At 36.6% G+C, this 12,752-nt stretch overlaps 4 protein-coding genes across 4 annotated transcripts; all 4 read left to right on the forward strand.

The window, feature by feature from the left end:
• Positions 1–1,686: 1,686 nt before the first annotated feature.
• Positions 1,687–3,154, forward strand: LOC136810744 (uncharacterized). Its single transcript, XM_067067346.1, has 2 exons — positions 1,687–1,993; positions 2,378–3,154. The coding sequence occupies exons 1-2, from the start codon at positions 1,727–1,729 to the stop codon at positions 3,152–3,154; spliced, it is 1,044 nt and encodes a 347-aa protein (XP_066923447.1). The 5' UTR covers positions 1,687–1,726.
• Positions 3,155–3,546: 392 nt separating this feature from the next.
• LOC136810745 (cilia- and flagella-associated protein 53-like) lies at positions 3,547–4,894 on the forward strand. The gene is made up of 2 exons (XM_067067347.1): positions 3,547–3,968; positions 4,562–4,894. The coding sequence occupies exons 1-2, from the start codon at positions 3,570–3,572 to the stop codon at positions 4,892–4,894; spliced, it is 732 nt and encodes a 243-aa protein (XP_066923448.1). The 5' UTR covers positions 3,547–3,569.
• Positions 4,895–8,497: 3,603 nt separating this feature from the next.
• LOC136810746 (protein FAM133A-like) lies at positions 8,498–9,010 on the forward strand. The gene has a single exon (XM_067067348.1). It carries the CDS (start codon positions 8,498–8,500, stop codon positions 9,008–9,010), a length of 513 nt encoding a protein of 170 aa, XP_066923449.1.
• Positions 9,011–9,479: 469 nt separating this feature from the next.
• LOC136810747 (uncharacterized) lies at positions 9,480–12,736 on the forward strand. The gene is made up of 2 exons (XM_067067349.1): positions 9,480–9,631; positions 9,907–12,736. Exons 1-2 carry the CDS (start codon positions 9,480–9,482, stop codon positions 12,734–12,736), a joined length of 2,982 nt encoding a protein of 993 aa, XP_066923450.1.
• Positions 12,737–12,752: the final 16 nt, after the last annotated feature.

Here is a 12,752-nt window from a genome sequence, read left to right on the forward strand (position 1 = left end):
GAAGGGCTCTAGCTTTTGATAAGATAAAAAATGAAAATACAATTGAAATCAGCGAAATTCATAGTTTCCGTAAAATAAAATTTATTTGATTATTGGTCCAGTAGAAAAAATAAATCTTCATTTCTCTTTTCTTAATCCAACTAACTTTAATAATGCGTGTGTTGATTAATTCGGACGAAAAGAAGGCAGTTAAATGCTTGCAGTTACAAGAATCCTAATCAGGGTCTGACTTAAGTATAATCTTAGTTTCTAACGCTATATAGATACGAAAAGTAAAACCAAGCATTGAAATATCCCAAACATTAATCAATTTTCTCACCACCACAAGAAGTGTTTTTATTTTATCAATGATCACTAAACGCAATACACCTTTTCGACCCTAGTCGCCAATTGCCGCGCGGGCATTTTTTTGTACCTAATGACAATAGAAAAAAGTGTAAAAAAGGATTGGATGGTGGTAAAATGGACAAAAGAATGCCCGCGCGGCAATTGGCGGCTACGGTCGAAAAGGTGCATAACCAGCAAACCAAAATATACCTTCATCTTTTTACAACTCATCATGGACTTCAATTTCAACATCATCATCATTCACAACAGTAGTATCACCACCATCACCAATTCCATTTACTCCAATATTACCAACATCATTGCCAAGTTCTCCAGGATCTTCTGGTTGATAGACAGGTTCATGATCATCTTCAGCGTCATAAACATCATGTTGAGTCTGTTGCTGTTGTTGTTGTTGTTGATTAGAATGTTCTTCAACACCTTCTTCAACTTTGTTCGGTTCTCCATAAGTTTGAATTTCTTCTTCTTCTTCTTTTTGGTCTTTTCGTTTCTCATCTTCATTCTTTTTTACGTTTGTATTCGATTCTAAATAGTGAAATCATTACTCTCGGGTACCTAATAGCCGGGGGGGGGGGTTGGAATAAGCAGGGGGGGGGTGGAAAAAAAAATCAAAGTTTAATAAGCGGGGGGGGGGGGTTGGAAAATAAAAATGTCCTGGGTGGAAAATGTTTGAAAAGGAGGCTAATACAGCAGAATTAAGACAAAAAAGGGAACTTTCAAAAACATTTTCCCAAAAATTAATTAGCGGGGGGGGGGGGGACGGCTATTAGGTACCCGAGAGTAATCAAAGATAGTGACGCAAATCAACACACCCTGAAGTCCAAAAAGAATTCTCTTTTTCCCTTTTTTTTATTGGCGCCTCGAAAACACTTTTCGACATATTAATGGCAGTACTAATACGTATCTATGTACAAAAAAATCAGAAAAACTTATAAAATCTCTAGAAAATTCAGAAAAAGCGCGTATTTCGGAATATTGTCGAATCTAAAGACAGGAAATTTTTTTCCGAAATTGATCGATTTTGTATGAAAGGCACTAATTTTTAGATTGAACTATTAGTCATGTGTACGAAATGATTCTGATTGTAACGAAGAGCACCAAGGGATCATCGGCACATCAAAGCCCGAATTTCATTGCTCTCTGTCGTGATATAAGCCCGCCTCTTTAGAGCGTGGGCGGTCGCCAATCCACCATCGGAATGGCAGATTAAGAAAGCCATTGTTATTACGTCAGTTAACGTCTAATTTTTGACGTCAAATATCATTTCACAAAAGTTTTCTTTTTTTAAACACAACCACCAAGAAAGAGATTCATTTAAATTTTTAATTGTGAAGTGGATAGACGTGTAAAATATTTATCGACGAAAATTTTTTGAAAGATGTGGTGGCGCGCTACATCATTGATGACAGAAGACCTGAAGAAATCTTCGAAAGCAAGACTTTCAAAGGGCTTTTATTGTGGTGAAATTCAAATGCAAAGTTTTCAATCAGACAGTCGTGTTAATACACCAGAAGACGAACAATTGTGTCAGATCAACAGAACATTAATCAGCTACAAGGATGTTTCTCTTCCTGAAAAACTTTACGGTGGCCGAAACACAAAGCCACGCATTGCTACCGATGATAAAGAATCCCTTCAAAGAAAGGTTTGTTCTGTGCTTTAAAATTTTCGGTATCAGAAAGTAAAGGCTACTCTACCTCTAATAGCTCTGGTTAAATATATTCTCTACCCTTACTACAACAGTCACCTGCTCAAGAGGGGCAACCACACAATCTTCACCTACTTTGGGCGCAAGGGTTCTTTTCTAGTAAACTGCCGTCTTATTCAGGACCATGTTTGCTATTCAATATACAATCTTTATAAAGACTGTGTTTCGCTTTGAGGTAACTCTCACATTAGTCAATGTAAACTCTGATGCATTTCGCTACCCCTGACTCAAACAATAAAGGTGTGACCTCAGCTTTAGTAAATTTGGAGTTAGTCCTTTTCACGGGCTGATTCATCTTTATATCTTTCACATTTGTTATAGATTATGAAGGAGTTGAACGTCGGCCCACTGGAATTCGGCATTGCGATGAAGACTTATCAAAATGCCATCAAAGTCCAGAATGAAGAAAAGATACGGGAAGGTGCATACGTAGGAGGAAGAGAAGGCATAAATACTTCTTCAACAGATAGTGAAGCCGATACAAAAGTAAAGGGAGGTAAAGATACTTCTCCATCAAACGATTCAGCTCTTTTGGACGAACTTCGTTCAATTAAAGGTGATTACGGTAAAATGAAAGGTGACTACGACAGCATTGTGGAAAGGAACACAGTAGCTGAAACAGAGATCAGGGGATTATCTTTAGCCAAAGAAGAATCCGATCTTGCACATCGTGAAGAGGCGGATGCTTTGCGTACTACAATTGATGGTTTGAATAAAAAATTGACAATGGCCCGTGAAGAGGTTGAAAATATGGGCTTGGATATCAAAGAATGTGTTGCCGATACTACCTCGCAGTTGAAACAACACTTAAGCGCGTTATTGACTGCCGAAAAAGAACACAACCGAGTCTTTCTTGCAGAAAAGGAGGCTAAAATTTGTGAAAAGGACGCTCAGATCTATGAAATAAAAAAATATTTTGAGAGGGAGCTGGATGCCGTAAAGGAACAAGGAGCAAAGCGTTTGGAAAGAATGCTTTCCATTGAAAAAGATAAATCGGAGCTTAACAAAGAAACGATTCAAGAGCTTCGTAAAAGCTTGGATGCCGAACAAAATTACTCCTTGATACACAACACTCCTTACAGCAACAAACGGAGTTAGTTAAAGCCCAGGCCTCTCAGGTCGTAGAATTGAATAACAAGAAGGCTGTCATCAAGAAGAAATTGTTTAAGGCTACCAAAGAGATTAAGGAAGCCAACGATAAGGTCGTCCAGAGTCAAAAAGCGTTTAGCAAACAACAACAGGAGCTGAATGATCTAAAGTTGATGAATGAGAAATTGATAAAGGATAACGAGGAAGAGCGTAAGAAACATACTGAAGAAATGACACGAAAAGAGAGCGAGTTGGTTAAGATGTGCGAAAGCTTCAAAGAGCAAACCAACATCAAGGAACAAAATATGGGATCGTTAAAAGCAGAGAATGATGCATTGAAGTTAGCGCAAGTCGAATCTGAATTAATCCATGGGACAGAGATGACAAACGGAATGAGGTATTACTCCGTGTGAAAGACGTGCACATGGACGAGATTGGTGAAGTTAGGGAACAGCTTGAGAAGTTGAAGAAAGAAGCCAGCCAGATGGATTCGATGCACCAAGAGGCATTGGCTACAAAAGATGGCAACCTGGAAGAATCTGAATTGACGATTGCTTTCTTACAAAAAGAAAAAGCGATCTGTGAAAAGAAACTAGAGACTGCATCGAAAAGTGTGCTTCGTTTGGAGAAGAGATTAAACCAACGCGAAGTCGAGATTCGCGCTCGTTTGGAAGATATTTCTGCACACAAGAAGAAAGAAAATGCAGACCGAGCTACTATCGAAAAACAAAAGGTCACAATGGAGAAAATCCAGAACGATTTGAAACGTGAAAAAAAGAGGATCGAATCTTTGATCCGAGAACGTAATGCTTACAGAGAAGAGGTAGGATTTCAGCTTTTTCTTTTAATAAATTACCATCGATCAGCATCAATAAAGAATCTTTAGGAACTCATTTGTCATGTTGTGTCATTCCCTGAGAAAATCATTTTTGCTTGAATGATTGCTTGTTAATTAGTATTTACTTTTGTGTGCTTAACTGTAGGGGGGGGGTCATTTTGTAATTTTTGGGAAAAAATCAACCCATAACACGTTATAATGACCCCCTCCCCCATTTTATGACCTTTATACTACGAAGTGGCGCCAAAATTGGCCAAAAACCTTCATTTTCCTAGGGATTTTTAGCAAAATCAGGTCAGTAGCACTTATTTATGACCCCCCCCATTTTGTTGATTTTTATGTGGACTAACACATACCCCCTACACAATTAAGCACATAAGAGTATAACAGTATGATATAGAGATCGATATTGATGGTGATTGTTAGGAATGCTCATCCCCTAAGAAAGACTATTCTTTGGGCAACGAGTAATTTCTTATGAACAATGCCTGATCAGAAGGCGTTCAATCTTGGAAGCAGGTTACGAAGGTGACCTGTCTTGATTATGTCAAAATTAATTTTCAAATACTTCTCTTCAGGCCCACTCAAATAGCATGAAGAAGATTGAAACCAATAAAAAGCTTGAGGCTACCAAAGAACACTTGCAAACGGTCAAGGAAGAATACGAACATAAAATTGCTCAAATGCAAACCATTCAAGACACAGAGACAGTGGGCAAGCAAAAACAAAGGAAACGCCAGAGAAAACCAAAACAGATTGCTTCCAACGACATCGAAGCAAATACATTGACTATTGCTACACAAATCAATAAAGAGCTCACCAAGCCACAAGACGCAAAGGGTAACGATTTGAGCCAAGAACAACCAAAGAATTCAGATCTAGACAATGACAAGATCAAGAGTTACTCCTAGAGTACAAAAAAGGTAATTAAGCTAATGATGAATAGATCGAATGGCCCTCTCGGCTCCTAGATATGTTCAACCAATATTGACATCTTAAGCCTCTTAATCATCTTATTACAAAGAGTGGATTAGTGAATATTTCTTTCAGTCAAACATCATTTTACTATACTGATTTTATAGTTCTGCTCAACGAAAAAGTCCATCGACAACGTCAGACGTCATTTTTGATCAACATGATGGCGGAAGACCGTGGAGCGTGTACGACACCTCACTTGTCACCTTCTGTATTGGAATATGGTTTCTGCTCATCAAGGTCTGCAGCATTGTCACCAACGATGATTCACTCTGGTAGTGAAGTCATCTCCAAATCATACGTATACTTTTGTAAATAATTTTCTCATCCTGGATTCTTTATATTAATTTTTACTACTTTTTTTATATTTAAATTATTTTTTTAAATTAACCTAAAAAAAAAAAATTGCTACTTGCCCATTTTCATTCTCCTGACTTAAAATCTAAGGTATTACTTTTTACATTTGGCCCACTTGTTCTATAGCCGATGAGCTTTTTTTTTGAAAAAGTGTAAAAAACACGATAAATGTTCAAAAATTCAAACACTCAAAAAATAAACTTTTGTATAGTGAAACTGATAAATTATCTGGTAAATTTGTTGTGTCAAACTACTCTACCAGACAAACAGAGACCATGTATTTGTCTTTCATAAGTTGTTGTCATTACAAACAAACCAAAAAAGATCTCTACTGTAAATTTAACCGGAAAAAATAATAAAATAGTTTAAAAAACAACAACTGTACGGATAGATCTTAATCTGAGTAGGTCAAATTAGTACGAATTCGAAAATGTACAACATTTTGAGATATCAGATTAGCAAACATGGGAAAGAAGTTCAAAACCTTTTAGACAAATACATGGGTCTTTCCAATAAAGTATAAGCCCGAAGGGTTAGAAGCGAATCTTTAACCTTTCTCAGGCAAGAAAAAGTGAAGCCTTAAAATATGCGCTGTATTTTTGACGGCGGATTGGATTTAGCAATTCCTTTGTTTTCGAGTAATATTTTTTTCGAAATTTAGTGGTAAATTTTACTTCCAATCTGGCATTTGTGCAAAAACCAGGCGGGCCGCTCTAGGCCGCGCAACGTTGGTAGGATTTATTGGCTTCAAATCTTACCAAGGAGATTCGCTCCACCATGTAGCTTTTGAACGTGTTCTTGACCCTGAAGGAGCATACAGTTCAAAACTTGAAGGTTTATCTTTGGTAGTAATAGACGAGAAAAAAAAAGTAAAAGCGTGGAGACCAACTATTTTATGGAAAGAAACGGAGTAAATTGAATATAAACAGTTTATTGAATCTTGTGACATTGATAAACAATCAAAATTCTGGAATTATATTGAAGATCGGATAGAATTTTTCGATAACAGTATTAACATAATCGACAAACTATTGATTGGAACAAACATAAATCGTTTTCTGTACATCGAGAGTACAATAGTTGATCCAGAATGGAATGGGCGTGGTTTCTTTGAATTGCTTCTCAAGAAGTCTGCGTACGAGGTTGGTCATAGTGAAATGGCAATTTTGGAAGGTATGATACCCAAGAAATATTGGGAAGAAGTTTGGACAGGTATAAAAATTATTGTGTGATGACATTGTTCAACGAGGAGATTACTTATGAGCATGGTATAAACTACCAAATTATACTGAGAAGTGAATTATTCAAATCGTACCGTAACTCGGTCTAACGTCGATATCCCTAATCTAATCCCGACACCCCTTTTATCAGCTGAAATTGATAGAAAGGTCAAAACAGTTTTTCTTTGTTTAGTGGTCACAGTTTTTCAATCTTTCATATTATTCCTGTCTAGAAGGGTGTCGGAATTAGACGAGGGATGTCGATATTAGACCAACTTACGGTACATTACTGTAATACTGATTTTTAAAGGTATATAATTTTCAAACTGGTTTGGGTTCTACGTCAATGTATGGAGCACTCCGTCACCAAGTTTACTGATATAATTGATTATTGATAAGGTATATCACCGTACATTTTTTATTTACCTATGTACTACTTTATTGTTACCAGTGGATACCCCTTAAAACCCAACAAAGTTAGATTTTGGGCTCTCTCAGCCACCAAACCTAATGTATAGTATAATTCACTTTTTTACAACGTCTTATAAATGTACTTTTATTCATAAAATTCAAAGTTATTCAAAATTTTATCAAAAATCCGGCTTCAAAAATCAAGTTTTTCGGACCAAGAGATTACACAATTGAATCTAAGGTCATAAAACCTATACTTTTTAGGTACCTACACAATGATCATAATTCAAAACTGGCATATTTATGACAATCGGGTTGCTTTCAAAGCAATGTTAGAAGAACGTGTCACCAGAGCTAGAACAGCTATTACACCTTAAAACCTACAAATATTGAACCCTCACAACTCACTGAAACTGTGAAATTGCAATTCATTGATCAAATACTTGCTAGTATAGGAATCATTTCCCAAAACAATATTTGTATTTTTCAGAATTTCATGCCCATAATGCAATTGCGCCTGTCTTTGTAAAAAAACTTTTATTCACTTCATTTTTGACATTCTTACAATGTTTTTCTAAATCCCCATCAAATTTGTGACATTTTGGTATGCAATATGTTTTGAGAAAGTCGATTTTCAGATTTTATTGGCTACTACCATAATGAGCTTCAATATAGAACTTTGAGGGCCTTACGATTTCTTTGGGGTGTAACCATGGAGAAAAAAATAATTTTTTCTACCTACCATAAGTAATGCATGATGGTTTCTGTACAGTATGTGGCCCCCAAAACGGCGATCAAATTTGAAATTTCTCTCAAATCTAGGGGAAAAGAGATTTTACAAAAATTTTTGCTGCATGAAAACCTTTAAAGGGGACGTCTGGTCTGATTTAAGGTATTGTTTTTTTAGAATTTTTGGAAAAATTATTCCAGGGAGATTAAAATGAGCTATCTCACTTCAAGAGATTTTTTTTCAATCACTTTCTATGACCATTTAAAAAATCCCCCTTTTTCAAAATTTATGACGTAGCTTATGTTATATGTTTTCTATGTTCTTTCAAGTAAACAAGATTAACTCCTCTTTCTGTGCAGCTGGCATTTTTATAAGAAAATTTGAAGTAAGTCAGAGATGTGCAAGAGCATTTAAAGTCGTTTAAAACATCTTTTTCCCAACATTTTGTCAATGAAAGCTTACTACAACATCTTCATAGAAAACTGAAATATTTATATAGTTGTGGACTGGAAAAATCATCGAAATTAGGAGTTTGAATTAAAATGTTCTTATCAAAAGTTGTTTAAATACAGTACTTTAGACTACAGACAAGATTTCTGTTCTTATAAATTACGAACAAAGGTTACGTCAAAAATCAGGTAAAAGAGAGGAAATTGTAAAACACTAAAATCTGAATATGTCAGTCAAAACTAAAGATTTTATATCGCTTAAAATCAGACGAATTCATTATGCCGAGCGGACGCAGTCTAGAGTGAGTGTTCACTTAGGCTTGCGGAACGCCGGCTAAGCCCTTCTTTCACTTTCGCTGCTCAAAGAACAAGATGGCGGATAAATCCGCTGCACCGAAAGTGAATAGTGATGCAACTGAATCGAGTAAAATCAAGGGCATCGTAGCAGAAACCGATCCCAAAGTTGGAGAGGAAGGAAGAAGAACTTACCGTAAACACAAAAAGAGACAAAGATCTCCTTCCAGTTCATCTTCAGAGAGTTCCTCGTCAGATACAAACAGCACAAGTTCGTCATCATCAGAAGAAAGAAGACGTCGAAAAAGGAAGAAAAAATCCAAGAACAAACGTAGAAGGAGAAGTAAATCCCCTACAAAGTCACCAGAACGTGAACAACCTCTCTTATTTCAAATGAAAGAGGATGGTAGTGACTGGATGCTAGAACAAAGACTAGCCCAATATTTGAACGGTCACATCACAAAGTATATATCAGATAAAGATATCTCTTCAATGGTGCTGGAAGAAATACCAGTTCCCTCTAATGTGTCGAATACATTAAAAATGGACACTTTAACTGACACCCTGCTGAAAGAGAGAAAGTGTGAATAATTGATGAAGTCACGTGACAATTAGTATATAAAGCATGTTTTTTGTTGTGAAGTTAGCGTTTTTATTTAGTTGAAATTTGAAGTTATATAAGAAACATCTTGTGAAATTTAATAGAAAAATACAGTCCTCTTTATTTGCTTGGAATCACATGGTCCTGACCGACCCGGATATTGGAATTGATTTGTTGTTGTTATGAGATTTGATTTATTGGAATTGATTTGATTTTTGATACGCGGTTCGGATATTGAAATTTTGATTTGATTTTGGATTTGTTACCGATCGCAGATATTTGAGATTTGATGTGATTGATTTTGATTACACGTGATTATTGATTTGATTTTGAAAATATGGCTGACCTTGCCAAATTGAAGAAAAAGCAAACGCTTACCGACTGAACGCTAGTAAATTGTTTGCCAAGTTCGACAACCCGAATTTTGATACGCTCACCGAAACACAACGATACGATGTAATGGATGAACTGAATAGCAATATCATCACGATACAAAGTAAGCACGACACGATTAAAAAACTTGACGAGAAAATTTTGGAACTCCTGTCTGACGACGAGGAAATGGCTGATGAACTGAATGCCAACACTGAATTTGAACTGAAAGTACAGAAGTACGTTTCAAAACTTAAACGATTAGAACGAAAACTTGAAGCACCTTACGCTAACGTAAACGTCACGTCACGCCGATCGCTACGGGTACAATCGCTGCCACAGTACAACAACCGATCATCGAAAGAAAGAACGACGGTGTCCGCTTGCCGAAAATCGAAATCCCGAAATTCAAAGGAGACCCGTTAGAATGGAATTCGTTTAGAGACACGTTTACTGCGACCATCCACGAAAATTCGAAACTGTCTGACATTGAAAAATTCACGTATTTGCAAAGTTACGTTCGAGATGAAGCTCAGCAAGCAATTCAAGGACTTCCACTTAGTGGAGAAAATTATGATAAAGCCTGGCAACTCCTAACTGAACGTTATGGAAATTCGCAACTCATCCGTTCGAGTCTTATGAATAAACTGATTAAATTAGAAAAGCCAAGTAACGGCTCAGCTAAAGAACTTCGAAAATTGTATGACACAGTCGAAAGCAACGTCCGTGCTTTAAAATCAACCGGAATTGAGAAAGAAACTTTGGGTCCGATGTTGATACCTATTGTTTTAGAGAAATTACCAAATGTCGTTCGTTTACATCTCAGTAGAACTCTTGGAAGTAACACTTGGGACATAACTGAATTTTTGAAAGCTATTAATGAGGAAATTCTAGCAAGAGAAAACTTTGATTATTTGAAAGGTCCCGAAGCAGAAAATTCGAATTCGAAAAAACGCTCCTCAATGAACTTTGGAGGTGCACAACAAAGAAAAAAGTTTTGCAGATTTTGCCAAAGCACAGATCATTACAGTGATCAATGTACTATTGTTACGACAAATAGTGCTCGCAGAGAAATTTTGAAGAAAAACCATTGTTGTTTTAATTGTTTGAAACCGGGACACTCGAAAAAGGAGTGTAAAACTACGATCAAATGCTACAAATGTGGGACCTCGGGGAATCACCCTACCGCTTTATGTCAACAAACAAACACAAAAGGAGAAAAAACTGATGAGAAAAGTGAGGAGAAAAATGATGAAACACTCTCCCTCACAGAATTACAAACTGCTGTTATTATTGAGAAAAGTCAAAATTTAGTTGATGATTCAGGAACTGTTTTATTGCAAACCGCCAACGGAATTGCAGAAAGTGATAATAAAGCTCGTGGAGTTCGTGTACTGTTTGACTCCGGTGCTCAGCAAACCTACATTACTGAGAAAGTTGTTAAAGATTTGAATTTATCGCCCATTCGCAAAGTAAACATGTGTGTAAAAACTTTTGGTTCGTCGAAAGAGAAAATTTCCTCCGTGAAAGAGTATGAATTGAGTTTGAAAGGAGATTCCACCGTCAAAATCAAAGCTTTTGCTGTACCAACAATCTGTGCCCCCGTCAGCGGACAAGATATAGGAACTGTTTTAGAGGAATTTCCGCATTTGAAGCAATATACCCTTGCTGAGAATGACAAAACTGTGGAGAAATCTATTGACGTATTGATAGGAGGAGATTATTATTGGGAGCTTATGACAGGTGATGTTAAGAAAGATAAAAGTGGATTGACTTTATTGAAATCGTTATTTGGGTACGTTTTGAGTGGCCCAATGAAATTTCCAGAAAGTAGTACCAATGTTGTGTCAACCCACGTTATGAAAATTGTCTGTGAAACTCGTGAGGATAAACTCCTGTCAGAGGAAGTGAAAAACTTTTGGGACTTAGAAACTATCGGTATCAAGGAGAATGAACGCTCCGTTTATGACAAGTTTAACGACGAGATCGATTTTGCTGAAGGAAGGTTTGTTGTAAAACTTCCGTTCAAAGATTCGCAATCTTCGCTACCCGACCATTATTTACTGAGCAAGAAACGCTTAGACTCGTTACACAATCGTATTGGAAAGAATCCAGAACTTTTTGAACAGTATAGTGCTGTTTTTGATGATCAATTGAGTAAAGGGGTGATCGAGCCCGTACCTGAAGATGACCCAGGCGAGCCCGGCATGGTGACGTATCTACCACATCGAGAAGTGGTGAGACCTGACAAAATTACAACCAAAGTCAGGGTCGTGTTTGATGCAAGTGCTAAGTATCGTGACGGCGTCAGTCTTAATGATGTTTTGTACAAGGGTCCGTGCTTAAACCCTTTGTTATTTGACTCGTTATTAAATTTTCGTTCACATCCCATTGCTATGTGTGCTGATATTGAAAAAGCATACACCCAGATTGAAATTGATCCTGCACATCGTGATTTTATGAGATTTTTATGGTACAAAAATCCTTATGCTAAATTTCCAGAAATTCAAACATTTCGTTTTACTCGTATTATCTGGGGTGTTACAAGTTCGCAATTTTTGCTAAATGGGTGTGTGAGAAAAGTTGCCAAGAAATATGAGCAACTTGATCCTGAGTTCAGTAGAAAGGTCCGTGATCATTTCTACGTTGATGATTTAAACACCGGAACTAGTAGTGTTGAAAATGGTCTCGATTTGTACAAGAAATTCAAATTGAGATTTATGGAAGCGAGCTTTCCTCTGAGAAAGTGGCGCACGAACAGTCAAGAACTAAGAGAAAATATAAATGAGAAAGAAGAAAAAGAAATAAATAAGAAAAATGAAATAAATAAGAAAGAAAAAGTAGAATACAAAAACGAAGATTTACAAAATAGTAAAGTTCTTGGTATTGTCTGGAATGAGCTTGACGACAAATTGATTTTGTCCGTCAAAGGACTATTCGAGAACGTCAAAGAAGAAATGCCAACAAAGAGAGAAATTTTGAAAATTATTGCTGGAATCTACGATCCAATTGGTTTCGTTCAGCCATTGACTATTGGCTTGAAATTGCTTTTTCGTGAAATTTGTTTATTGAATGTTGGCTGGGATGAAACACTCCCAAACGAAATTTGTACAAAGTGGTTGAAAGTTGTTCAAAGTTTTATGAATGTTCCAGCTATTGTTGTGAATAGATATTATTTTACTGGTTGCTCGATTAATGACCCGATTGAGAAAATTTATTTACACGGTTTCTCCGATGCTGCTGATTTAGCTTATGGCTGTTGTGTATATATTAAAGGAGTTACCAAATGTGAGAATGTTATTATTAATTTTGTTACGTCGAAATCGCGTGTGTCGTTCCATTGAAAAAGCAAGAGTTTAC

Source organism: Clytia hemisphaerica, unplaced genomic scaffold (genome assembly GCF_902728285.1).
Source record: "Clytia hemisphaerica strain Z4C2 unplaced genomic scaffold, Clytia hemisphaerica genome assembly, whole genome shotgun sequence".
Classification (NCBI taxonomy): Eukaryota; Metazoa; Cnidaria; class Hydrozoa; order Leptothecata; family Clytiidae; genus Clytia; species Clytia hemisphaerica.

Excerpts from the sequence above, each read along its gene's own strand:
- LOC136810745 (XM_067067347.1), top strand. The coding sequence starts at position 3,570 with ATGGACGAGATTGGTGAAGTTAGGGAACAGCTTGAGAAGTTGAAGAAA. Across the intron at positions 3,969-4,561 it reads GTAATGCTTACAGAGAAGAG|GCCCACTCAAATAGCATGAA; the intron begins GTAGGATTTCAG and ends ACTTCTCTTCAG.
- LOC136810746 (XM_067067348.1), top strand. The coding sequence starts at position 8,498 with ATGGCGGATAAATCCGCTGCACCGAAAGTGAATAGTGATGCAACTGAA.
- LOC136810747 (XM_067067349.1), top strand. The coding sequence starts at position 9,480 with ATGGATGAACTGAATAGCAATATCATCACGATACAAAGTAAGCACGAC. Across the intron at positions 9,632-9,906 it reads TTTGAACTGAAAGTACAGAA|TTACGTTCGAGATGAAGCTC; the intron begins GTACGTTTCAAA and ends GTATTTGCAAAG.
- LOC136810744 (XM_067067346.1), top strand. The coding sequence starts at position 1,727 with ATGTGGTGGCGCGCTACATCATTGATGACAGAAGACCTGAAGAAATCT. Across the intron at positions 1,994-2,377 it reads AAGAATCCCTTCAAAGAAAG|ATTATGAAGGAGTTGAACGT; the intron begins GTTTGTTCTGTG and ends CATTTGTTATAG.